General features: G+C 50.7%; 2 protein-coding genes across 3 annotated transcripts in view; both read left to right on the top strand.

Moving 5' to 3' along the window:
- Positions 1-10,976, top strand: part of PTK7 (protein tyrosine kinase 7 (inactive)) — a 63,427-nt gene extending 52,451 nt beyond the window's left edge. The window contains exons 18-20 of the mRNA XM_037154375.2: positions 8,554-8,705; positions 9,489-9,667; positions 10,155-10,976. Of these exons, the coding sequence (XP_037010270.2) occupies positions 8,554-8,705; positions 9,489-9,667; positions 10,155-10,315 (492 nt within the window). The 3' untranslated portion in view covers positions 10,316-10,976. The remainder of the gene's footprint in view (positions 1-8,553; positions 8,706-9,488; positions 9,668-10,154) is intronic.
- A 5,515-nt stretch (positions 10,977-16,491) lies between these two features.
- SRF (serum response factor) lies at positions 16,492-26,081 on the top strand. 2 transcript variants are annotated; one of them, XM_037154357.2, is made up of 7 exons: positions 16,494-17,418; positions 19,058-19,324; positions 20,920-21,181; positions 21,713-21,832; positions 22,823-23,014; positions 23,388-23,464; positions 23,692-26,081. In XM_037154357.2, the coding sequence occupies exons 1-7, from the start codon at positions 16,891-16,893 to the stop codon at positions 23,788-23,790; spliced, it is 1,545 nt and encodes a 514-aa protein (XP_037010252.1). In that variant the 5' UTR covers positions 16,494-16,890; the 3' UTR covers positions 23,791-26,081. The 2 variants fall into 2 exon arrangements, with proteins under 2 accessions (XP_037010260.1, XP_037010252.1); XM_037154365.2 differs by lacking the exon at positions 19,058-19,324 and having other exon boundaries at positions 16,492-17,418.
- The last annotated feature ends 653 nt before the right edge of the window (positions 26,082-26,734 follow it).

Here is a 26,734-nt window from a genome sequence, read left to right as displayed (position 1 = left end):
GATAGCAGTGGAGTAGTGATAGAAATCAGACCCTGACCCTGGGCGCAGGCATAATTGTAGGTAATACTTGGTAGAGTAGCTGCTAAGATGATGAAGATTATTTAGAGAGCTGTAACCTTTGATTTCTCCCTGGATCACGCGTAAGCTGATGGTGAGACGAGGAGCAGGGTCAGCCTCGCACACCTGGTGGGTAGTGCTTCATGCAGTCGGTGCGGGACCCTTGGGAGGACATGGAAGGCCTGCTGTGAGGGGAGCACAGTACTGTCACAGCGGATCAGCCGGAGCCTGGGCAAGCCCTCAGAGTATTGAAGTTGGAAAGGAAGGGGCGGGTGTGGTCTTCATAACGGTATCTGAAGGAGTCCTGTGGCCACCTGATGGCGGCTTGCCCAGCAGCAGGGAAATGCTTGTTTGGCTTGGGTCTGACAGGATTCCCTCTCACTGTCCTCACTTAGCATTTCCAGAAGCACTGCTTCTCTGGAAAGACAGCGAGTCAGTCACCGTGCCAGACCCACTCTCTTCTGTTTGCCTTCACTGGCAGCAGAGTGAGAGCAGGTGGGGGGTGGCACGTGTGACGAGGGCACGTTACAAAAGCCTTTGCTCCTCACAGATAGCAGGCCAGGCCGAGCGATGCCCTGGGGTTCTGAAGCCTGAAGTAGAGGCTGTTCACTACGATGGTTACCTGGCCCTTCGGTAGAATGCCCCAGTGGCCCTTGGGGCATTCCGAGGATGGCAGTCGGGGGGCTGTTTTGGGAGTGTGGCCTCTACTTTTCTCTGGAGATGCAGTGCAGGACTCTGCACCCGGGGGGCTCGGTGACCCTGGTAGATCTGGTCACCTGACCTCTTTAACCCTCCTCACTGCTGACACACATTTGGTTGGAAGCTATCTGGAGATTTTGTGTCTTCTCTCTTTTTTTTTTTTTTTTTAAGATTTTTTATTTATTTATCTTTAGAGGGGAAGGGGGAGGAGAGAGGGAGAGAAACATCAATGTGTGGTTGCCTCTAGTGCTTCCCCTGCTGGGAACTGGCCTGCAGGGAACTGGCCTGCAACCCAAGCATGTGCCCTGACTGGGAATTGAACCACGATCGTGTGGTTCGCAGGCCTGCGCTCAATCCACTGAGCTACACCAGCCAGGGCTTCTCTCTTTTTTAAAAAATATATTTTATTGATTATGCCATTACAGTTGTTCTATTTCCCCCCTTCATTCCCTTCCACCCTGCACACCCCCTCCCACCCACCTTCCCCCGCTTTCATGTCCATATGTCATAAGTTCTTTAGCTTTTCCATTTCCCACACTACTCTTGCCCTCCCCCTGTTTTCTCCCCACTGTCTGTGCTTGTTTTCTGTACCTTCTCCCCCTCTCTCCTCCTTCCACTCCCCTGTTCATAACCCTCCATGTGATCTCCATTTCTGTGGTTCTGTTCCTGTTCTAGTTACTTTACTTTTTTGTTTTTGTTTTTGTTTTAGGTATGGTTGTTAATAATTTGTGAGTTTGCTGTCATTTTACTGTTCATCTTTTTTATCTTTTTCTTAGATAAGTCCCTTTAACATTTCATATAATAAGGGTTTGGTGATGATGAACTCCTTGAACTTGACCTTCTCTGAGAAGCACTGTATCTGTCCTTCCATTCTAAATGAAAACTTTGCTGGATAGAGCAATCTTCGATGTAGGTCCTCACCTTTCATGACTTGGAATACTTCTTTCCAGCCCCTTCTTGCCTGGTAAGGTCTCTTTTGAGAAATCAGCTGACAGTCTGGTGGGAACTCCTTTGTAGGTGACTGTCCCCTTATCTCTTGCTGCTGCTAGACTTTTCTCCTTCATTTTAATCTTGGCTAATGCAATTATGATGTCCCTTGGTATATTCCTCTTTGGGTCCAACTTCTTTAGAACTCTCTGAGATTCTTGGAAGTCTATTTCCTTTGCCAGATTGGGGAAGTTCTCCTTTATTATTTGTTCAGATAAGTTTTCCACTTGTTGCTCTTTCTCTTCCCCTTCAGGCACCCCTATAATTTGGATGTTGGAACGTTTAAAGATGTCCTGGAGGTTCCTAAGCCTGTCCCCATTTGTTTGAATTCTTGTATCTTCATTCTTTTCTGTTTGATTGTTTCTTCCTTCTGGGCCACTCTGTTGATCTGAGTCCCAGTTTCCTTTCCATCACTATTGGATCCCTGTGTATTTTCCTTCATTTCACTCAGTGTAGCCTTCATTTTTCATCTAATTGGCAACCAAAATCAACCAATTCTGTGAGCATTCTGATCACCAGTGTTTTGAACTGTGCATCTGATAGGTTGGCTATCTCTTGGCCGCTTAGAAGTATTGGCTCTGGGGCTTTGAGCTGTTCTTCCTGAGTCATAATGTTTTGGTCTGTTCACCTGTTATGTATGAGGGACGGAGCCTTAGGTGTTCACGAGGGTGGGGTGACCCAGTAGCTGGGCTAGGACGCTGTATGTGGGGGCAGGGTCAGAGAGGGCATAATGGTGCTTCTTCTGCCCGATTTCGGATTTCAGTTCCCTCTCCCACTTCCCATAAGCCGGCACCTTTTCAGTTGGTGCTTTTAGGCATTATTTCCCGTCGCTGGGGACCTGGGTTGCTTGGTCTGTCTTTCTGCCCTTTTTTTGCCAGGTTTATCTGCGTGTGAATCTGTGACCTTGGTGAGCCCCAGGCCACCTGCGCTCCTGGGTCTGGCTGCCACTGCTTTTTCCTGCGGTGACCCAACTCTGCCCCTCTTACCCTTCTGGTTGAATGGTTGTCGGACTTCCGTACAGTTTAATTTGCTATCTGTTCTGGTTGTGTTTTTGTTTCTAAATCTTTGTTGTCCTTAATTTTGTTTGTGCGAGGAGGCGCAGTGTGTCCACCTATGCCTCCATCATGGCCAGAAGTCTCTGTGTCTTCTCTTTTGATAAAGAAACTGCACTGAGAATATGAGATTTTCCCCAACTCCTAGTGGTGTCCTTTGTTCAGCAAGAACCTCTGTGTGTGCCGTGCCTGTTAGTACACCATGTGGATGGGTCCAGGTCGGTGGCAGTGTTTTGGGTCAGTGCTGTCTGGTAGGACTTCCCGCATCAAGGGAAGTGTTCACATCTACTGTTGACCGAGGCGGTAGTCATTAGCGCCATGTGGCTGCTGAGCACTTAGAATGTGGCTAGAGCCACTGAGAAATGGAATTTTAATTTTATTAACTTTCAGTTAACTGAAACAGCCACATGGGGCTCAGGGCTACTGTGCTGGACAGCACAGGTTTAGAACATTGAGTTTTAAACTTTTTTTGACTGAGACCCACTGTAGGAAAACACACATTTTATGTCACAACCCGACATTTGGCACAGTTACATGTTTTAAAAATGAAAAATGTTATAAATGATATCCTTATTAAGTAATAGACCCTGATATTTCCCATTCTATTTTTTTAATGCTGATGAGACCAAACTGAATTGGTTTCATGTCTTTGGAGGTGAGCCCTCTGCTCAGCTCCTCTGCTAGCCGTCCCGTGTCCCTGGGAGCCAGGCTGGTGCAGCCGCTCAGAGCCCCGGGTGGCCCGAGGCGAGGCTGAAGGGCTAGACCAAAGCCAGCACCCAACCTCTGGGCTCACCGAGGGGCTGACAACCCTCCCGTGCCCCCAACACCAGTGATGGGACCTGGGAGAGGCAGCTGTGGTATTGAGAAAAGAGGCAGGCTTTGATATTAGGCTGGGTGTAAAGTCTAGGATGGGATCGTGGGCTGAGGATAAGCCCCGCCTCACGGAGTGTGAGTAAGAGGCAGCCAGCCTCCCTCAAGGGTCCAGCACATGACACGTGTTCCTGTTCCCTTCCCTCGGATTGGGTGTTCTCCTTGCACTAGGTAACTTGGTAATAGCTCTTCTACCATTCCCATTTACTTTCACTCCTCTTAGAATTTCAGAAACTGAATCACATTAACCTTAATCTTTGGATAATCAATAACATACTCATTACTGGTCCACACATGGGCTGCTTTTACTTGTTTAGTTATTGTTTTATTTTTACTTTTTTTTTTAAGTTGTAGACAGAGGGAAAGGAAGGAAGAGAGGGAGAGAAACATCAATGTGTGAGAGATATGATCAGTTGCCTCTCCAGCGCCCCCAGCTGGGGACCTGGCCCACGCCGGAATACCCGGACTGGAGTTTGAATTGGCCACTTTTCGGTTCCCAGGCCCGCACTCAGTCCACTCACTGAGCTATACACCAGCCAGGGCTTACTTTTCATGTATTTTTTTGACCATTATAGATAAGTTGGGGGCAGACTTTTGACCTTTTGCCAGCAGACATGGGTTAAATGATACCTGACTGGGCCTTGGCATATATTTCCTTGATAACTGAGGATTGGTTTTTGGCACCGTTCTTACCGTCATCCCTCCACAACTGCGTTTCTGTGATGGGTGGCTTCTCCCTCACAGACCCTGGGGATGAGCCTGTACGGCAGAAGCAGCACACGGCTGGTCTGCAACTGTTAAGTGATCTACCACAGGCCCAGGGATCTCTTTGCACTTCTGTTGCCTTGTTTTCGTCAGCAAACGCTACAGGTGCTATGTGTCCCTCAGTGGTTGCTCCCGGGGTTTGGAGCAGGTGACAGAGGCGTAGGGGCTGTAGGTCTTTCCAAGTGCCCTCCTGGTGCTCCACCTCCACCTCTGTTTAACATATAGCACCTCCTTTCAGGTGGTGGTGGCCTTCTGCGCATGCGAGTCTTGTGTCTTGTCTAGACAGTCCTCTCACTAGGATCCCTACTGTGCCACATCCTGTCACATTTTACCAGCACCCAGCTGTGCATGGGTACAGTAGATGCTCAATTAATGTTTGTTTAGTGCATTGATATGTACTTTAAAAATGTTAGTATAACTTCATTATAATTACACTCAGTATGTTCTGTATGGTGTTCTATATAATACATTCACATGGCTCAAAATTTTAAAAGGATATCAGTGAACTATAGTTTTAACTCTCTTACACTTTGGAAAATAGCTTGTTATTGTTTTGTAGAGCTACAGATACTCACAGTCCATGACCCACACCTAGGCATTGTAAAGAAATTCATGCAGACTGCCAGCCAAGATGGAGGCATAGGTAGACACACTGTGCCTCCTCACACAACCAAAATTAAGGACAACAAAAATTTAGAAACAAAAAAGCACCCAGAACTGACAGAAAATTGAACTGTCCAGAAGTCTGACAACCATTCATCCAGACCAGTAAGTGGGGCAGAGTTGGCATCGGCGGAGACAGGTTGCGGCAGGAAAAAGTGGTGGCTGGCAGACCTGGGTGCGCAGGCTGTGGCTGGCAGAATCCAGGCGTGGGGTAGCAACAAGCAGACCCAGTGAGGCGTGCAAGGCGGCTGGCTGACTGCGGTCACACATTTGCACACAGATAAACCAGGCGAAACTGGGGAGCGAGACAGACCGCGCAAACCAAGGCCCCAGCGTGGGGAAATAAAGCCTCAAAACACCAATCAAAAACACCTGTGGGGATTGAGGTGCCAGAGAAACTCCCAGCCTCACAGGAGAGTTTGTTGGAGAGACCCATAGGGTCCTAGAAAGTATACAAACCCACCCACCCGGGAACTAGCACCAGAAGGGCCCAATTTGCTTGTGGGAAGTGGCAGAGGGACTGAAATCCAAGAGAGAGCAGAGCAAGTGCCACTGTTCCCTGTCGGACCCCACCCCCACATACAGCATCACAACCCAGCAACTGGGTTGCCCTGCCCTGGTGAACACCTAAGGTTCCAACCCTCACTATGTAACAGGTTCAACCAGACCTCCCCCCCAAAAAAAGAAATGGCTCAAATGGAAGAACAGATCAAAGCCCCAGAGCCAATACTTCTAAGCGGCCAAGAGATAGCCAACCTATCAGGTGCACAGTTAAAAGCACTAGTGATCAGGATGCTCACAGAATTGGTTGATTTTGGTTGTAAATTAGACGAAAAAATGAAGGCTGCACTGAGTGAAATGAAGGAAAATGCACAGGGAACCAATAATGATGGGAACAAAACTGGGACTCAGATCAGTGAAGTGGACCAGAAGGAAGAAAGAAACAACCAAACAAAAGAATGAAGAAACAAGAATTTTAAAAAATGAGGAAAGGCTTAGGAACCTCCAGGACATCTTTAAACATTCCAACATTCAAATTATAGGGGTGCCTGAAGGGGAAGAGAAAGAGCAACAAGTGGAAAACTTATTTGAACAAATAATAAAGGAGAACTTCCCCAATCTGGCAAAGGCAAGAGACTTCCAAGAATCTCAGAGAGTTCTAAAGAAGTTGGACCCAAAGAGCAATATACCAAGGCACATCATAATTGCATTAGCCAAGATTAAAATGAAGGAGAGAAGTCTAGCAGCAGCAAGAGATAAGGGGACAGTCCCCTACAAAGGAGTTCCCACCAGACTGTCAGCTGATTTCTCAAAAGAGACCTTACCAGGCAAGAAGGGGCTGGAAAGAAGTATTCCAAGGCATGAAATCCAAAGATTGCTCTACATCGAAGATTGCTCTATCCAGCAAAGTTTTCATTTAGAATGGAAGGACAGATAAAGTGCTTCTCAGAGAAGGTCAAGTTCAAGGAGTTCATCATCACCAAACCCTTATTATATGAAATGTTAAAGGAACTTATCTAAGAAAAAGAAGATAAAAAACATCCAGTAACCCCTGGCTGGTGTAGGTCAGTGGATTGAGCATGGGCCTGTGAAGCAAAGGGTCACTGGTTTGATTCCCAGTCAGGGCTCATGCCTGGGTTGCAGGCCAGGTCCCCAGTGGGGGACACATGGGAGGCAACCACACATTGATATTTCTCTTTCTCTCTTTCTCCTTCCCTTCCCTTCTCTCTAAAAATAAATAAAATATTTAAAAAAAAACACGTGTATAGTAAAATTGCAACAAACTCAGAGCTATAACAACCACACCTAAAATAAATGCAAACTAAGCAAACAACTAGAACAGGAACAGAAACACAGAAATGGAGATCACATGGAGGGTTAGCAACAGGGGAGTGGGAGGAGGAGGAGAAAAGGTACAGAGAATAAGTAGCATTAGATGGTAGGGAGAAAATAGACAGGGGGAGGCCAAGAATAGTATGGGAAATGTAGAAGCTACAGAACTTATGATACGTGGACATGAACTAAAGAGGGGGAATGTGGGTGGGAGGGGGTGTGCAGGGTGGTTGAAGGAAGAAAATGGGACAAGTATAATAGCATAATCAACAAAATACATTTTTTAAAAAGATATGTGGAACAACAACAAAGAAATATGGGCACGTGACCCGTAAGCGCAGTCAGAGCAGCACTGTTCTAGATAGCTTAGGGGGACCCCAAATATCCATTGGCATTAAAATGAATGAATTACTGTGTATTTAGGATGAAAACTCAGTACAGTGGTCCCCGCCCCCTCGAAAAGAGTGGCTCTCGCAGTGCTGAGTCGAAGCAACCAGCACAGAAAGGGCACACATTTTGTGTGCGTCCAACCTTATCTGGTTCCAAATGGGCAAAACTGACCTGTATGATTTCGGGATGTATGTGTCATGGTAAAACCAGAAAGACTAGCCCAGAAGTTATGAAGAAGTGCGGAGAGTGTTACCTCTGGTGGGGAGGGAGCACGTATGATGAGGAAGGAGCCCGTAGAGGGGTTTGGGGTGCTAGCATTCTCGGTTTTGTGGGGTTTTTTAAAAATTTTATTTAGTTACTTTTCAAGTACAGTTTTTTTGTCTATTTCTCCCATCCCAGCCTCCCCCGCAGTTTTTTTTAACTTAGTGATTGTTACCTGGGTGTGAGCTTTATAATTATTTGTCAAAGTGCACATTTGACGAGCTTTTCTCTGTGTAACAATATTCCATTAAAACAATATAAACTGGCCCTTTGCTGGTGTAGCTCAGTGGACTGAGCGCGGGCCTATGAACTAAGGGATCGCGGCTCGATTCCCAGTCAGGGCACATGCCTGGGTTGCAGGCCAGTTCCCAGTGGGAGACACATGAGAGGCAACCATACATTGATATTTCTCTTCCTCTCTCCTTCCCTTACCCTCTAAAGGTAAATGTGTAAAATCTTAAAAACAAAACAGTATAAACTGTAAGTTTCTTTCCCTTCTCTAGCTTCGAGCTCCCCTCCTCGGAGGCAACCAGTTGTGTGTGTTGTGGGTTAACACACGCAGAGATCTTATGTTTTTTTTTTTAATTTTATATACAACTAGCAGAAAATAAGTAAGTTTGAAGTGAAAAAGGAAAGGAACAACCCATGAAGACGTAAGCCACGACTCGTGCTGTTATTTTTCACAAGCAGTTACCGTGCGCTCGCCCCACCCGCGTGCCTCCTTGGTCTCGCACCTGCCGTGTCTCCACGTGGTTCCAGGAGCTTAATTTCATTTGGTTCTGTTCTGACAGCCCGCCGAGGCAGGCACTGTTACCACCCGGTGTACAGAGAAGGAAACTGAAGCTGTCGTGCCTTTGCTCTGCGGCTTCCCGAGCACCACGCTGACGGCATTGAGACCCCGCTAAGGGTTTTGTCTGGGACGGTCACCTCCATCCCGTAGACCCGGGTGTTCTAACCAGCCCCTCTCTTGCTCCAGGTGGCCCTGTGCACCCAGGTGGCCCTGGGCATGGAGCACCTGTCCAACAACCGCTTCGTGCACAAGGACCTGGCTGCTCGAAACTGCCTGGTCAGCGCCCAGAGACAGGTGAAGGTGTCGGCCCTGGGGCTCAGCAAGGACGTGTACAATAGGTAGGATATGGGAGGGGAGGGGCAGAGGGCAGATGTGGGAGGTGTCAGGAGGGGTTTAGTGTCTGCCTAGTCTGAAGCCGGAGGGCCCAGGAAGGGCAGAGACTTCCTCTCCTCTCTCCAAGGTGCAGTAGGCACTCCGGCCAGGGGGCCACAGGTCCCTGCCACTCATGTTTTCTCATGATGAAAAATTATAAACCTTTTAAAAATAACTAGTCCCATTTTATAACAGTTTATGTAACTTAACTATTCATATGGTTCCTTCTGTAACTCCCTGAATTCAGGAATTATTTTGAAGCCTAAGACAAAGCTCAGCACCCAAGGCCAGAGACTGCTCTGGAATGCCCACACAGACTACATAGCCTCTGGGAACTTCCCCTCGAGTCATTCCAGTGCTCAGTCAACCCAGGTGGTCTGATTATTGCTTTAGTCATGATTTATCACTAGTAAAGCTTTTAAATTTGCTTTCCATTTAACTTGTTTTTTCTCACATTTTTAAAACTAATAACGAAAGTATGTATGATTATTAGCTTTCTGGCTTTTATTGAAACATAGGCAAAGTGTGATTCTTAATGGAGTTGTAGCTGTCAGACCCCATGTGGATACCTCCAGATTTCATCCAGTTCACCTCTGCGCTCAGCATAAATGTCACCAATTTCCCTGAGTGCCCTGACGTAGGAAAGTTGGGTTCTAGCCAGGATGGGAGACCTGGGAGGAACAATCTGTGTTCACGCCATGCCAGCCCACCGCCCGAGCCCCAACCCCACATGTGGTTTTCTTCTGCAGTGAGTACTACCACTTCCGCCAGGCCTGGGTGCCTCTGCGCTGGATGTCCCCTGAGGCCATCCTGGAGGGCGACTTCTCCACCAAGTCTGATGTCTGGGCCTACGGTGTGCTGATGTGGGAGGTGTTCACCCACGGAGAGATGCCACATGCTGGGCAGGCCGACGACGAAGTGCTGGCAGGTAGGCAGCTGAGTTCCCAAGGGACCATTCCAAATGTTCTCCAGGTGGAGAGTTTGCTCACAGTCCTGGGGCCAGCTCAGCCTGCCTCCCCTCGGGGCTGGTTTTAGCAGGAACACGAATATGGCACCGCTGTTGAAATACTGAAATACTGGTCGGTAAACAGCTGTTGCCACCAGTGCCTGCTCTAGCTGCTGATGCCTGTGCACTGACCCCACTGCAGCCCCCGTGCATTGGTTGCCTCCGGTGCTGTGTGGACCCTGCCAGAGCAGCCCTATAGATGCGGGGCTAGGGGAGTTATCCCCTTTGGTTGCAGGATACTTGCAGTGTACTCCTCCTCAAGTCAGAGCCCAGCCACCCTGGCCAGCAACTCCCCCACCCCCAAGTCGCCCTCCAGTGGCTGCCTGTGGGAACTGCAGGCTCCAAAGAGTATTGGCCAGGGGGTTGGTTAAAAGTTTGACTAACACTCCTCTCACCGTTTTCCCTGCAGACTTGCAGGCTGGGAAGGCCAAACTCCCACAGCCCGAGGGCTGCCCTTCCAAGCTCTACCGGCTGATGCAGCGCTGCTGGGCCCTCAGCCCCAAGGACAGGCCCTCCTTTAGTGAGATCGCCAACACCCTGGGAGACAGCCCCGCAGAGAGCAAGCCGTGAGGAGGGAGCCCAGGCAGGCAGCGCCTCAGGACCCATGGGCAGGGGAGGACCTCTTGAAGGGTGCCTGCAGCATGATGGGCAAGACCCCTGTCCTCCTTGGCCCTAGGGGCCCTGGCACCATAGGCATTGCTTAGGGCTGGGCAGGGCCTGGGATTTCCTCCTCTTTCTTACCCTCAGCCTTTGGGGGAGCTGATTGGGACCCAGACTGGGTGACTAGGGCCTTGGGCTGGACAGCTTTCTGTGCCACCCTTTCCCCCTTCAGGGACGGTGTGGTGCCTCAGGTAACCCCAGTTTCTGGCCCGAGTCTCCTCCCTTTGGCCACATCCGGTTCTGTCACTCACCTGCCAACTTTGCCGAGGGAGGGCTAGGCTGCAGATGAGTTGGGTTTGAGGGGTGTTCCTTAATATACTCAAATTCCCGAGTCGTTCTGGCCCACGGGGCCCACCTTGGGGTCTACGCCAGGATTGGGAGGACATGCCAGTGTGTCGTCCTCGCACGGACTTGTGCACGCTGACCATACCTGTGCCTCCTCCCCACCCCTCTCTCCTTTCCTCATCCTAAGTGCCTGGCAGATGAAGGAGTTTTCAGGAGCTTTTGACATTATAGAACCCGCCCTTTTTGTATGCACCGTGGGCGGCTTTTGTATGTACTTGCAGCGTAGGGTGGGTGGGTGGGTTTGGGAGGGAGGGTGTGCCCTGGAGGAGATGGGGGCAGGGGGCCATCCCTGCCTCACACCTTTATTGTTGTCGTTTGTGTTTGTTTTTTTTACACTCGCTGCTCTCAATAAAAAAGTCTTTTTTACAACCTGTTTCTGATGCTCATTCTCTGCTGTTGCCTATGAATCATGTCCCATCTTCCCTTGCTTATTAGAAGGGGCCATGTGCCTTCATGAAACCTGCTGAGGCTTGGACTGGAATAAATGGTAGACACTGAGCCTTCTCTCTGGCTTGTGGAGCAGTCGAGAATGTGGGCTCCAGGGGCAAGGCCTCCTCTTGTCCATGGGGCTGTGTGGCTCTCTGCCAGCTACTTACTCTGTGTCGGCTGGCCTAGTCTCCGTGGTCAGGTGGGCGGTGCAAGTGTGAAGGAGGATTGGAGGAGTCGTTAGTGACAGATTCAGGTCTCAGAATCCCTTTAAGTCTCTACATGTACTGTGTAATATTAGATCCCTAAAAATTGAATAAATTCCCAGATGTTACTCATTTTATTAAAAACAACAACTCTGGGAAGGAGGTGGAGTGGATAGTAGAGAGCAAAGAGATGATGCTTAATGCCCATTGCTCCAGGCCCCTCAGCTGATTGGATTCCTGCCTCTTCTTTACTTAGACCTGTGTTGCCAGTTACATTCTACCTTACTCCAGCAAGGTCGGCCTGGTTCCCCATCCTAAAGAAGTGAGCCCTTAACTCTGAAATTGCTCCAGTTCATTTTTTTGGTCACTACACTTCTCAGTAATGAAAATAAGCAGCCAATATTGACTGAATATTTGCTCTGTACCAGTCACTTTGCTAGGCATTTAACATGCATTATTTCATTTAATTTCTGCCACTGCTCTGTCAGCCAGATGGTATTGTTCCGATTTCACAAATCAGGAAACAGCCTCAAGGAGGCCAGGTGGTTCCCCCAGAGTCACGCAGCTAGTACTTGAGCTACTTACTTGTTGATGGACAGGTGTGTTGGAACGGAAAAAAGCCTAAGAACAATTTCTCTACAGCAATGTTTTTCAAACTGGGTTGCAACCAGCACTTTAAAACTATGAAACATGATAGAAATGGTCTTTTACAAAATTTTGTAGTATTTGATACTTGTTTGTGTATCTAAGGTTGTGTTATTAGTCAACTTTTGGGTTGGTGATCCTGCTTAATAACTCCCAGCTCTCAGTCACTTATAGCAGCTGTTTGCAGATTTCCCTCCCTTCTGGATCTGGAGGTCCGAAGGTTCAGCTGATCCGGGAGGGACCTAGCTGAGGTCAGCGGGGCTCGGCTCTAGGCTGTAGGACTGATTTGGGTCTACCCTGCTGGTCCCAGTGCACGCTCTCGCAGAGTAGCAGGAGCACAGAAATCAACTAGATCATGTAAACACGTTTAAAATCACAAGTCTGTTAACATTTTATTGGCCAAGGCATGTCACGTGTCGAAACCAAACAGCAGTGATAGGTTCTGCAAAGTAATATGGCAAAGGATGTGGATGTCTAATTCCAACACAGGATCTAAAGAATTGGGAGCAAAAATCTAATTCACCGATTGCAACATAAAAATGATTTCTCAATGTGTGTTGCACTTGGAAGCATTGGGAAGGCACTACTGTTGAAGGTCCAATGAATCACTAATCCTTTTCTCACTCCTGGTCTTCCTTGACCATTGTGCAGTGGCTAACACTGCCAGCCACATCTGTCTTTTCGACCTTCCTCTCTTGACTTTGCTGTTGGTGTGCTACGTCTGCCTTCCCTGACGAGGCCGTCTCCAGCCCTGGCTGAGGCTTCCTTCCTCTACAGGCCCCAGAGGTGGCTGTTCTGAATTCTTTCCCTGGCCCTCCTCTCTCTATGCTCTCTCCTGCAGGAATCTCATCTCACCTCATGTGGCTTTATTTGGCCCTTTAGTGTGAATAGTTCCCAAGGCATGAATTTCAATTCCAGCCTCTACCTCCAGCCCTGGACACATAACCCCCCATTTCCTACAGGACATTTTCCTCTCCTTGTTTCTGTGGGCCCAAACAATTTCCCCAAACTTCTTCCGGCCAGGTGCTCTCTTTTCATTAATGGTATGACTGTCTGGAGGACAGTCACTCTTATTCAAAAATTTCGGTCCATCATCTGAGTACCCCACTCACCGCGCCTGTAGCCAAGATCCGTTTATTCTCTTTTCTGTTTCTATCTTTGCTTAATTTTAAGAGAAATAAAACTGTATAGAAGTCATACCGATCATGGAATAAGTCAAATGGTACAGACTTGTGTAGCGCAAAGGACACACTCCGTTGATCCCTCTCGTCACCGCCAGTGGTAAACATTAGTGTCGAGCCTGGCTGGGCAGGCTTTCCCTGGGCACGCTGATTCACTCCCCCTCTTCCTTTCCATTCCCTCAAGGCTGAGATTACAGTTGAGACCTCTGTTCTTCTATGTGAAGGTACATGAGTAAAGGTTAACGCCAAATGAAAAGTCTTACTAAATTGTGTGTGTAACAGTAATTTTTTTTAAACACTCAATTTTCGTTCTGATATTTGAGTGATAAAAATCAGGAGAAAGAAAGAGCAAGGTGGACTTGTGATATGAGGGGATCTGGCTAGAATTGTGATGCCCTTCCGGGGACTGCTTCGTGGTCTGGGGTGGATGTGAGCTCCCCTCTGCCAGGGGACTCCTGTACTTTCGGCCTTATCAGAGAAGCACCAAAGTCACATTCCAAAGAGGCCAGACGAGACTTAGCTCAGTGGGCCGCGTGGAGTCCATAGTGGACCTGAGAGCAGATGCCTCTTCTACAGCTACGATTCAACCCGGTTCTAGGCCGTAGTGCTTCTCTGTACACATGCCAGCCTGGAGTTGCTAAAAACTCCAGTTGTTTAAAGAAAGGCTGGATATTCAGATTTTTATGTAAAATCTGTTTTAAAAATATATAGTCCAAACAAAACACATGTTTTCAAGGGGACCATTATGTAAATATATGATTACCTAACCATTGTGCTGTACATCTGAAACTAACAGAATAATCTTGAATGGAAACTGTGATTGAGAAATAAAATGCATCTATGAACCAGATTTTGGTTTTGACTTTATCCACAGGCACAGTTTTGACTTTGGGACCTGCAGGGATCCTGCATAGTGTGGGTGTGGGCTCCCCTGCCCTGTGGTGACAAAGGGCTGTGAAGATGGAAGCCGACCCACGCTGGTGGAGCTGCGGCACTGACAGTGGCGTGTGTGCAGTGGCCCAGGGGTTGGGTGAGATCCGAGAGAGGGCAGCCTATTCAAAGGGGAGCTGGGAACTGTTCACCACCCCTTGGATGTGGCAGGCAGCAGTTGTCCTCTGGGGTGCCACTGCTGAGGGTATCTAAATTAGGGTCTCACACGGAAAAGTCTTTAGAAGCCAGGCAGGAGTGGACGGTAGGGCTGTGATGGTACAATTGTGCTGTTCAGATAAATCGCAGTCCCAAGCACCATCTGTGGCCCCTGGAGCCCTTTTGAAACCTATTTATTTGACCTGTTCTTCCTCTTGCAACACATTCCATATGTTTAACTACCTGTTTTGCAGACTAAATTAGGAAAAGAAAAAACCCTTTAAAAACCATTGGAGCCCTGGCTGGTGTAGCTCAGTGGATAGAGCGTGGGCCTGCAAATAAGGATTGCGGTTCGATTCCCAGTCAGGGCACATGCCTGGGTTGCAGACTGCTTCCCTGCAGGCCAGTTTCCAGCAGGGGACGCACGAAAGGCAACCATACATTGATGTTTCTCTCCCTCTCTCCTTCCTCTCAATAAATAAATAAATAAACAAACAAACAAACAAACAAACAAACTCTTTAAAAAAAATAAAAAACATTAGAAAGTGGAGAAGAGGCAGACTCTTAATTCCTGTGTAGGGATTTCATGAACAAGTCCATGTTTTTAACATTGGGGTGTGTGTGTATGTATATATACCCCTATCTCATAAAACACTTGAACATTATTTCAGTATTTCTCAGTTTTGGGACTGTAACTCCCAGTAAGATACGCAGTTGACATTGTCATCTAGTGCACACACATTGAACCATACGAAATCCATACTATCCCATCTTCTTGCCCTATAAAAGGCAATTGTGTATGGTTCAAGCTAAACATAATGCAAACAAAAATTTTATGCAACAATAGTTACCCTTGCTTTTTGTGATACCCATTCATTTTCAATTCTAGTTGCAGTACACTAAATTCATTTCACTAACACTTAATTTTCACAGCAACTTTTAAGGTGGGAATAATCACCTCTCCCATCCTATTGAATACAAAAGGATGTTTATCCCAGAGAGGCAGCGATGGCCCCACGTAGGTCCTATTAACTATTCACTGACCACTTACTTACTCTGTGATTTAGTCTTTATCTCATTTAATCTGCACTAAGAATCTCATAGGATGGGTACAAATAATAAGGAGTATGAACCTTTGAGAGGCCAGACACTTGTTTCTGGCACAGGGTTAGGAAGAGAAAGATTCCTGCTTTGAATAATGTCTATAACAACAAAGCTTAAGTTATTTTCAATGCCTTGGAGCTAAGACTCAGACCTTGAACCTGGCCTTCGCAGCACCCTAGTTCTTTTTCTTTTCCTGTGAGCCTTCCAGAGAAGGGTGTGGGGGGGGGGCTTGCTTGTTGCTTAAACTTTCTGCCCGGCTACACTTTTTCCCAGGCCTCTGCACTGGCTGAGGGCGGTGGGCTTTATCCCTGGAACCACCCTCTCCCCTAGCCCAACCCGCAGCTGGAAGTCTTCACCGATCTTCATCTCTACTCCCTGCCCCCATCTGGGACGGGAGGCCGACTGTCTCCCCGGTCTTTGCCAGATGTAAGTCTGCTTACCCCCGCCCCCGCCCTAGTATTGAAGATGATGAATGAGGACCGGAGAATCGACCTGATGGGAAAGTGTCGTCGCCTTGAAAGAGAAAGGAAGTGTGTGTCTGGGGGAATGGTTGGAGACCAGTGGCGAGGGGAGGGGGCGACGAGTCTGGACACCAGGGACCAAGCCCCCGCTATTCGTCCGGTAACTTTGCCGCCCTCAGGAAGGCATGGGTAAATGCTTTAATTCCTGCACTCCCGCGGAATGTGGGCTGTATTACATCATTTACCGCAACCCGCACAATGCACTCCGGAACTGCCCCAGTGCTTCTTGCTTCCAGCCTTTCCAGTGCCGAACTCCCAGTATTGCTCCCTGTCCTCCGCAAGACTGCGCTCCAGTCCCCTCCTAGACTTCCTCTCCGCAGGTCCCTCCCAATTCTTTCTACCATTCTCTGGTCAAGGAGGTGGAGTCGTACCTCCTCTCCGGTTCCTTTAAGAGGCGTCGGCTCCTCCTCTTTCCTAGTCGCCGTCTGACACCGGATGACTACAGCGAGTTCGGGATGTCTATGCAAATAAGCGCCCGTTGTGGGCCAATGGGGAGCGGAGGTGGTGGAACAGTGGACCAATGGGGCGGGGGCACAGGGGCTCACCATATAAGGAGCGGTCTCGCCATAAAAGGAAACATTGTATCTCTTTATATGGGGGGGAAGGGTCGGGGGATCCCTTGCCGCCTGCGCGTGGTCCCGGCCCCCTCCATCCGCCGTCCCCGCGGCGGCCAGCAGCCTCGGCCCCCGGGGGGACGCTGACGGCCGCCGGGCGCGCCGCCCTAGTATACGGACAGGGGGCGCTCCGCGCGGCCTGGGGCAACCCAGGCCACAGGGGCAGGAAAGTGAGGGCCCAGGTCGGCCCGGGCGTGCAGGGGCCCCGGGTTCGCAGCGGCGACGGCGGCAGCGTTAGCGGCACTAGCAACAGCGGGAGCGTCGGGTTGAGCCGGGAAGCCGATGGCGGCGGCGGCGGCGGCGGCGGCATCTCCAATTCCTCGCTGACTGCCTGTCCGCCCTCCTGCATTGAGCGCCATGTTACCGAGCCAAGCTGGGGCCGCGGCGGCGCTGGGCCGGGGCTCGGCCCTGGGGGGCAGCCTGAACCGGACCCCGACGGGGCGGCCGGGCGGTGGAGGTGGCGGCGGCGGAGGGACTCGCGGGGCTAACGGGGGCCGGGTCCCTGGGAACGGCGCGGGACTCGGGCCGGGTCGCCTCGAGCGGGAGGCTGCAGCAGCAGCGACAACCACCCCGGCGCCCACCGCGGGGGCCGTCTACAGCGGCAGCGAGGGCGACTCGGAGTCGGGCGAGGAGGAGGAGCTGGGCCCGGAGCGGCGCGGCATGAAACGAAGCCTAAGTGAGATGGAGATCGGCATGGTAGTCGGTGGGCCCGAGGCGGCGGCGGCAGCGGCCACCGGGGGCTATGGGCCGGTGAGCGGCGCAGTGAGCGGGGCCAAGCCGGGTAAGAAGACTCGGGGCCGCGTGAAGATCAAGATGGAGTTCATCGACAACAAGCTGCGGCGTTACACGACCTTCAGCAAGAGGAAGACGGGCATCATGAAGAAGGTACCGGACCGGGAGGCTGGCCGGCCACGGGGAACCTGGAGGGTGGGGACGCGGAGGGGGAGCCCGGGAAGAAGGCAGAACAGTGTCGGAGGTGAGAGGCGGTGAGTCCGCAGGAGGTGTGTGGGAGGGGATAGCTATTACCCCCCGGAGGGCATTAGGGGAGGGGCCGCAAGGGAAATATGGGTAGAGGGGAGTATCTGCGAACGTCAGAAAAAGAGGGGAAAGGCACCACGGAGTGACGGGCGCGCCAGAGGAATAGGGCTCTTGCGGAGTGAAGGGGTTTGGAGTGGTAATGGGAGGCTGCGAGACTGCCGGGGAGGTGGTTAACGAAACCCAGGAATCAGTAGGTTCATTAGGCTCTGGTGATCGGGGAAGGTCGCCAGAAAATCAGGAAGCAGAAGAAAAGGTATGGAGGTGAGGAGGCTGGAACAGTAAAAATGAGGGAATGTGTGGGAGGAAGGTGGGCACCACTGAAGTGCTGGCTGGAAGGACAGGCAAGGGGCTCACGAGCTCTACCTAAGGGAGGAAGGCAGGAGGAGAACTGAGGCTGCCCTGAACTACAGGGACCAACCTAAGTCCTGTGATGGCCATGTGTCTTCCATGCAACCCCTAGAAGCCCTGCACAGTCCCTGCAGGACAGGCTTCAGAATCAGTCTTTTGGACAAGTGGGACTTCCAGCCCTAGGGAGAATCTGTGCATGGAGTTTGGTGGGAAGGCAGGGAGGTTTCAGAGGTACCTAGAAAATCCTTTCTTCTAGTGGATTATCCAGTGAAGAGGGGTGAGTGAGGAAAGGAGTAGTCTTGGGGTATAGAAGATATGGGACGGGATGGAAGCAGAAGAACTGGGAAACAAGCAGCTAGAATCCTGGAAACATTGGCTGTTTATATCTGCCTCATGTAAAAGTCAGAGCTGCTTCCGAGGTGGGTTTGTGGAACATTTTTGGGAGTGAGGATAACATCAATGGGACCATCCTTGAAGTTTCCCTCCTGGACTCATGGCAGGGTAGTAGCTGTTAATCTAGCTCCCTATCTCCCATCACTCCCTGTCTCCCATCACTCAAGTCGTTGTATCAAGACAAAAGGAAGGAGAAAAGGCTAGCACAGTATTATAGGATATAATGGCAAGGAAGGACAAATGGCAACAGGTTAGCATCTGTGCAGTTTCCAGGAAAAAAAACGAGACATTTTAGAGTTTAGGTGGCTCCTAAACTCTAAATATTACCCCTGATGTCTAATGTGACTTCCAGTATAGTAGTGAGTTCATTCTGGTCCCTGTGATAGTGAGGAGGGAATGGGAGCCATTTCTCTGTGCATCCGGGCACCAAGCTGCAGTGAGGAGTGCTGAGCCTCTCTGTGTCCATTGAGGTTACATGTTCCATCACCAAGGCATTGTAACTGTTTTCCTGGGGTATCTGCTGGTCAGTAGGGCTGCTCCTAGAGAAGGGGCGTGAGGTTTTTCTGCTCTCTAGTTCACCTTCAGATATCCTGATAGGACCTTCCTCTAGAGTCACACTGGAGAGGAAGGTCATTATGGGAGTGGGGCTTGATCACTGTATGCTACTCTTTCCTACTTTCCAAGGCAAGTAGAGTAGAGATAAAAAGTTTTGCTGACCTACCCATCTCCTCCCCCTTATCCCCAGGCCTATGAGCTGTCCACGCTGACAGGGACACAGGTGCTGTTGCTGGTGGCCAGTGAGACAGGCCATGTGTATACCTTTGCCACTCGCAAACTGCAGCCCATGATTACCAGTGAGACTGGCAAGGCACTGATTCAGACCTGCCTCAACTCGCCAGACTCTCCACCCCGCTCAGACCCCACCACAGACCAGAGAATGAGTGCCACGGGCTTTGAAGAGACAGACCTCACCTACCAGGTGTCTGAATCCGACAGCAGTGGGGAGACCAAGGTGTGTTTGGGTTCCCTATCTGAGGGAAAGGAAGGGGAGGGGCTTGGCCGGTAGAGAGGGGAGGGGGTCCCTCTCTCCCGCAGCAAGGACATGTGGTAGATGCTCACTGATGTGGAGTGGGGCCTGGTTAGTACCCTTCATCCTAGGGGACAGGTGTCCATCCTCGCTATCCTGACAGGAGGCCGGCCCACTAGATAAGCGGGCGGCCTCCGTGCCCATATAAGGCCGGCTCCGGCTCCACACCGGCCTCCCGCCTGCAGCCCGCCTGCCTGGCAGGGCCCTTGCATTCCTCCCGCCAGCTGTCTCCCCGCTGGGGGCGGGGGTGTAGTTTAGCCCTGCCCTCCCGGCTGGCCGGGTCACTGGGGAATAGGAAGTGAGCACTCATGGGTTCCAGGGTCTTGGGAACTCAGCATTGTCTGCAGGCAGGCTGACTTACTGGGCTGGAGACTACCTTACTAGGCAGCCACCTAACCTCTTCAGGATGTCCGGACCTGGGGACCTGGGCACGTTATAGAGTGTATTCCTGGCGGCTAGGAATGCCCGCCCTAGTTACGCCTCCCCCTTCCTCCCCCCCCACCTCCTTTAGGTGAGGGGGCGGGGCTTCCTCCCAAGTTCCTCTGGGGAACACCATTTTCCGGGTGGCTCTTCTATATCTGACCAATTGGAGGAAGCAGTACTGTTTGCCTTAGCAACGCCTCCACCAATCAGGGGCTTCGAGCTCTGCCTAGCAAACATCCTGCTCTCACCAATCCCCAGTATTTTGAGACCCCTCAGTTCTTTGGGCTTGGCTCTCAGTTCCTGGCTTCCTCCTCCTAGAAACGAAGCCTCCCTAAGGGGGCAGTCGGTGCTGTAGACTTCCCCTCTCTCTTAGTGGCATCTGTAATCTTCAAACTCTTAGCAGTAGGGCTCATTTATTCCCAGGAAATCTTTCTGGATGAATGAATTCTTTTGGTAATTTAAATCTTAAATATTTGTTATAAAGTGCCAGCCCCCTAAGATTTCTCTCGTTGAAACCCTAAGTTCTCTGAATAACTCTCAGTCCCTTTCTCAGAAGCCTGGCAAATCTAAGCTGGAAGGACCATTTTACAGGGGAGGGGGGGTAGCCCAGCCCCTCATTTGCAGAAGGGGAAAACTGAGACTCAAAGAGTAATTTCCCCTGGATCGCACAAATGGTCATCACTGGACCTGGGAACAGGCCCCAGGTGTCCTGATTCTTCAGCCAATGTGTTGGCCACAGTCCACTGGGGCAGAGAACTCAGGGAATTATGATAATGACATTATCATTGTCCTCATAAGAGCAGCAAGTACTTATTGTTCTTTTTATGTGCCAGACATAGTTGTAAGTTCTTTATGTATGTTAACCTATTTATTCTTTACAACACCTATGGGGTAGGTATTATCTTCTTTTTACAAACAGGAAACTGGAGTATAACAGCTCAGTAACTTGCCCAGGGGCCAGGCAGCAGGTATATGGCAGAGCTGGGATTTGAACCCAATCACCCAGCTTCCAGTCTGGCTGTCAATTCACACTAAGCCTCTACCAGGGGCAGAGCCTCTGATAGAGGCTCACTGCACCATCTTTACTCTGGGTGTAGGACTCACTGAAACCAGTGTTCACAGTCACCAACCTGCCAGGTACCACCTCCACCATCCAAACAGCACCCAGCACCTCTACCACCATGCAAGTCAGCAGCGGCCCCTCCTTCCCCATCACCAACTACCTGGCACCAGTGTCTGCTAGTGTCAGCCCCAGTGCTGTCAGCAGTGCCAACGGGACCGTGCTGAAGAGCACAGGCAGTGGGCCCGGCTCCTCTGGGGGCCTCATGCAGCTGCCCACCAGCTTCACCCTCATGTCTGGTGAGTCACAAGGGGCAAAGGTAGCATGCTGAGAGTGGGTTTAGTGTAGGCACAAGGAGAATCTCTTCCCCTGCTCAGAAGGGGAAGGAGGATAAATGGGACCAGGGCCTGAGAGGGGCCTATTATGCCCTCAGGCAATTATACCCTTCCCCACGGGGACCCCTACTATCAGTCAGTTTCAACCTTATGCTCTGGCCTTGTCTGGCTAGCCTAGCCCTGTGCCCTGCTTTGCCACAGGGACATTCTGTCACTTCCCTACCTTGATTAGAGGGCAGATCATGTCCTCGATGGGTCAATGACAGCTCCCTGAAGAGGGCAGAGACCAGGCCTAGAGTGGGAGGAGGGGGAAGGGCAAAGCAGAGGATAGAAGCCCCTGGAGACCAAAACTCAGGACAGTAAAGGTCCCATGAAAGATATTGATGGGAGTCAGGGAGCAGTGTGCCAAACCTTGGGTATGGGGATGTTTGAGGGTGCTTGGTGCAGGTGGTAGCTGGGTAGGACAGAATATGAATAAGTCTCTGTGTCTCATAGGTGGGACAGTGGCCCAGCAGGTCCCAGTACAGGCCATTCAGGTGCACCAGGCCCCACAGCAAGCGTCTCCCTCTCGCGACAGCAGCACAGACCTCACGCAGACCTCCTCCAGCGGGACAGGTATACCTCAAAGCTTTGTCACTTCCTTGTCCTGTCTCCTTCAAGGGACCTAGCAGCAGGTGCTCAGAGAATTTCTTAATGTGGAGACTGAGGTTTGGGGCTTCACCTTTACCCTAATTCTTAAGTGAAAGTCAGGTGGGGATGGCTGGGTTTGGAATCCTGCCCTGCATACAGTAGTCTAGGGAGAAATTCGGAACCACTGGAGCCACCGTTCTCCTCATTCAGATGAGAAGCCTGAGGCCTGGAAAGAAGAAGTTACTTGCCCAAAGAGCCACATTTGCTTAACTACCAGGAAGGATTTATAGGTCACTTGTCTTCTTGTGGGAAGGTGTTCTAGCTTTGGAGTAACCATAATTTCTCTCAGATCTCTAGTCATTTCAGAAATGAGACACTTTCAAAATAAAATTAAGTTCTTGTTATTTATCGTCTTGTTATACAAAGTGTAATCTGTGGAGAACCAGCATCACCCTGGAGCTTGACAGAAATGTAGACTATTAAGCCTCCCCCCAACCCACTGAATCAGAATGTGCCTTTTTAATATTAACCCCAGGTGACTTGTATGCATATTTACATTTGAGAAGTGCTTATTTAAAAGATACATTTGTTAGCCACACGTTTAGGAAAAGGAAGGAGTGAGAACAAATAAAAATGGGATAATGGAGCTCCCTAAAAAGTACCTGAGCTTTCTTAGGTTGGGTCAGTCACTGTAATCTTTGTTTTTTCACAGCGTTAGGGTCTTGGAATAGAGAATTCAACAGACGATTGAGTAGTACAGTGCGGTGGGAGGCAATTAAAGCCTGGTACTGTTGTGCTCAAGAAAAAATAAGGCTTTTCTTAGTTGATGGCACGGGGCAGAGGAACAAGTCTTGTCTAGCATCTGATCTAGGAACTAGCAAGAAAGCTCTGGAGGCTTAAAATTCCTGGGAGTGGGATGGGACATATCAGTAGGGATTGGTGTCAGTCTCCCTGACCTGTGTCTGTATTTGCCAGTGACGTTGCCTGCCACCATCATGACGTCATCTGTGCCCACGACTGTGGGCAGCCACATGATGTACCCTAGCCCCCATGCGGTGATGTATGCACCCACCTCGGGCCTGACAGATGGCAGCCTCACCGTGCTCAATGCCTTCTCCCAGGCACCATCCACCATGCAGGTGTCCCACAGCCAGGTCCAGGAGCAAGGTGAGTTGGGAAGCAGGGCTGAGCAAAGGAGGACCATTGCTTTCCTAACACACATATACACCCACACACTCAAATGCCCCCCCCCAGATATATACACTCACATGCATACACAAACTAGGATGTGCACACATACTCCTACACATATACACACAGATGCTTGCACACACACTCTGGCACCCATGTTTGGACACTTGGACACTCGTGCACACTTGAACACAAACCCACATGCATACTTGGACGTATATTGGACACTCATTCTAGGGCACTTATATCTGAGACTCATTCAGTCATTTGTACGTTTTTCAGCAGTGCTCCAATAATAGGAAGTTTCTCTTGAATGAGCAATTTGAGTATCTCCTATTTTCCAACACAGGTGGTGTCCCCCAGGTGTTCCTGACAGCGCCATCTGGGACAGTGCAGATCCCTGTTTCTGCAGTTCAGCTTCACCAGGTAGGTGGGACCCCCTTGCATCCCATTCCAACCAGCCAGCTACTTCTTTATCTTGGCCTTGGGGATTCCATTACCAGTTGGTTAAAGCTACCCTCCCTAGCCAGGAGGCCTATCTATTTTCCTGGTCAGAACTGTGGTGGGCAGGCAGGCAGGCAGGCAAGCAGGAGGAGCCTGAGCTGGCTGATCAGTTCCTGTCCCCGTTTCCTTACATACCCACTTCCCTCCAGATGGCTGTGATAGGGCAGCAGGCCGGGAGCAGCAGCAGCAACCTCACCGAACTACAGGTGGTGAACCTGGACGCCGCCCACAGCTCCAAGAGTGACTGATCCGCCCTACCGCCCTGGACAGATGGCCCAAGGGACGGCACCACTTATTTATTGTTGCCTTTTCACGTTTTCTTTACACACATGTTGACGGGCCGCAGGAGGGAGGCGGGGAGGAGCAGTGGGTAGCCACGGGACTGAGCCCTCTCACTCCAGCCAAAGAAACGGGCCAGCCTACCCTCCACCCTGTCCTCCCTCACTCTCCCCTCCTTCGGGCTCCACCTCCCATTTCTGTTGATGGTGGGCTGCCCTCCCTCCTCAGACTGCCCTTGCCAGCTCGGCTCCATGTTTTGCCATGAGTATTAGCTTTCCCAGTGGGACTGTGCCCTATCTTCCCACAACAGATTATCTGTGGGACTAGGCACTGTGTCCCCCCACCCCTGAGGAAGCATTTGGGGTCCTCTGCCCAGCCTTCTTGCTGACCCCACAGTCAGCACTGTGTCTGCCACAGGCTGGGTGGATAGAGCCCTCCCCTTGCCCCTCAGGGAGCCAGCTGGGGAGATGGGGCTTATTCCCTCACGTCGCTGCCCACTGCCCCTGCAGCTCCCAAGAAGCTGGGCTTGTGCATGGAGCAGGTTCCTGGGGCTGCCTGCCCTGCCTTGCCGCTCCTTTTGGAACTCCTGGGGCTCCTGGGTTGGAGGGAACCACCATTGTTCCCTCTCCCCATCTTCCCCCCCTCCTCCCAGCTGCTTTACTTAAAGTTGATTTTGAACTTTTTATTTGAGGAGACGAAGTGAAAACAAATCTATAAATATATATTTTTAAAATATTTAACTTTTTTTATGGCGTTTTTCTCGTCCCCCTCCCTGCCCAAGCTCCCCTTCCCTGGGGAGCCCCGGGGCTCCCCAGAACTGGCTGGGCCTCTGGGGACAGAGCCACCCCATCAACTTGGGGCCCACCAGTGTGGGGGGGAGATTCTGGGATTGCCCGGTCCTGGGTTGTTTCCAGGAGAAAACCGGGGGAGGGGCCCTCAGGCCATGCCCCAACGGGGTGGGGAGGGTGACCCACAGCTCTGGGCCTCTTTTTGCCCTCTAGGGCTGTTGCTAGGGAGAGGGAAGAGGGAGACCAAATGTGGGGGTGGGAGTGGGAGGGTGTCAGGACAAGAAAACTGACTTCATTTGTGCCACATGCATGGGCATTGCAGCCTTGTGCTCCCCAGGCCTGCAGCTGCCTGGGGCCCAAGTTGCAGTGAGCAGGGTGGGGTCTGGGAGGGGGTGAGAGGCAGGAAAGGGGGTCAGAAAAAAATGGGAGCAGCTCTTGGGCTGAGTGCAGCGATAGGGGAGCCAGAAGTGGGCAGCTCTCCCAGGGAGTGAGCAGCTACTGTAACTTTTTAAAATTAAGACAAAAAGCCTTGAAGAAAATGACTTTATTTTTCTAAGTGTAACCTCAGTATTTATGTAATTTGTACAGGGGCCGTGCCCCACCCTCCTCTGCCCCCTTTGGGGTAGACCTTCAGGGTGGGCCAACACACAGGTAGGATCTTTTACCCTGTGTCAGAGCCCACCTTCAGCACGGATATCCAGAAAGGAAGCTTTTTCAGAACGGGGCAGCAGATGGGGTGGAGTTTTATTAGCCCTATGTCTGCCTTCAGTAGGAATGAGCCTGCTTCTGTGATTAGGTGAAGGGGTGGGGGAAGGTTTTACGCGCAGCCTAATTATCAAGGGGATGATTTGCCGACATTTTTTAGAACCCCCTAACCTCTAAGCCCCATTGCTGTCTTGCCCCAATTTGGGGTGCCAAGATGGAAGTCACCTTTCTGGGCTTTCTCCTGGAGACAGCTGGGGCTTATGGGTGGCTTACAAGGCTGGGGCATGGCAAATCAGGGGCCAGAGAGTTGGGGGGCTTGGGACTCAGGTCTGTAACTGCCCAGCCCTTTTCTCGTTTCACTCCACCCTCACTCACTCACTCCCCGCTCCCCCACCCAGGGGAGGAGACTTTGATGAATTCTTTCTCTCCTCCCCACAAAAGACAGACCCAGTGAGTGAATCAGGCAAAGTGCTTATAATGTGTGTTGTGTGAGCATAGCCTTGGGAGAACATGTGTGCATCAGGGATAAGGTGGCATTTACATGTGCAGCAGCCCTTGGTGTTTCCCTTCCTTGGTGGCTCTGGGGTGTGTGTGCGCGCGCTCGAGTGAATGTATGTGTGTGAATGTGGGGTGTGTATGTTAGTGGTTTCTACTTCCCCTGGGATGCTGACCCAGGAATAGTGGACATGGTCACAGTCCTATGTACAGAGCTTTCTTTTGTATTAAAAAAATACTCTTTCAATAAATGTATCATTTTTGTGCACAGACTGTGGGGTCTTTGCTTCTGTTTTTCCATCTAGGGAGGGACAGAGGTATAAACACGAATCAAACCCCAAAAGTTGCTGCTGAGGAGGAAGTCTGGCTGCTTGATTGAAAACAGCAATGCTAAGGGTGCTTCTTGCTGTTGAACTCTGTACAATTTACGGAGTTTCACATGGCTGAGGACTTCATGTGCGTGGCTTAATTAGGTGCTTGGGTCAACACAGAAGCAATTTGAATTAATAGAAAGTGACTCAACCAATCCAAAGCATTGCTGAGAGGTTTAGTAAACTCATGGTCAAGTGATCTAGTGAAAACTCAAAGGGCAGCGCTACGGTGGGTCGCTAGGTTTCAGGGAGATGAGGAAGGCGGGCCCAGGGATGGGGAGGGGAGGGCCTCAAAGTTGAGTGTGGTTGTGAAGGTTTGCCCACCTCCGCAAAGATCCGGGCAACGTGCCAGTGATTGCAGGCTCCCGCGGCTGCACGCCCCGCCACCGCCCCCAACCAAGCGGCTTGTAGCTACTACGCATGCTCGGCAGTGGGCCGCGAAGGGACCCGTAGCCCGGAGAGGCCTGCATTAGCTGTGTGACCCGGAAGGGAGCTGTTGAGGGGGCGGGGCCAGGACGGCGGGATCAGCCGGCCGGCAGTGGTGTTCCAGCAGA

The sequence above is a fragment of the Artibeus jamaicensis genome, unplaced genomic scaffold (assembly GCF_021234435.1).
Source record: "Artibeus jamaicensis isolate MK-2021 breed Jamaican fruit bat unplaced genomic scaffold, CSHL_Jam_final contig_484, whole genome shotgun sequence".
Lineage (NCBI taxonomy): Eukaryota > Metazoa > Chordata > Mammalia > Chiroptera > Phyllostomidae > Artibeus > Artibeus jamaicensis.
Note: the sequence above shows the minus strand (reverse complement) of the source record. Positions and strands in the feature narration are given on the sequence as shown.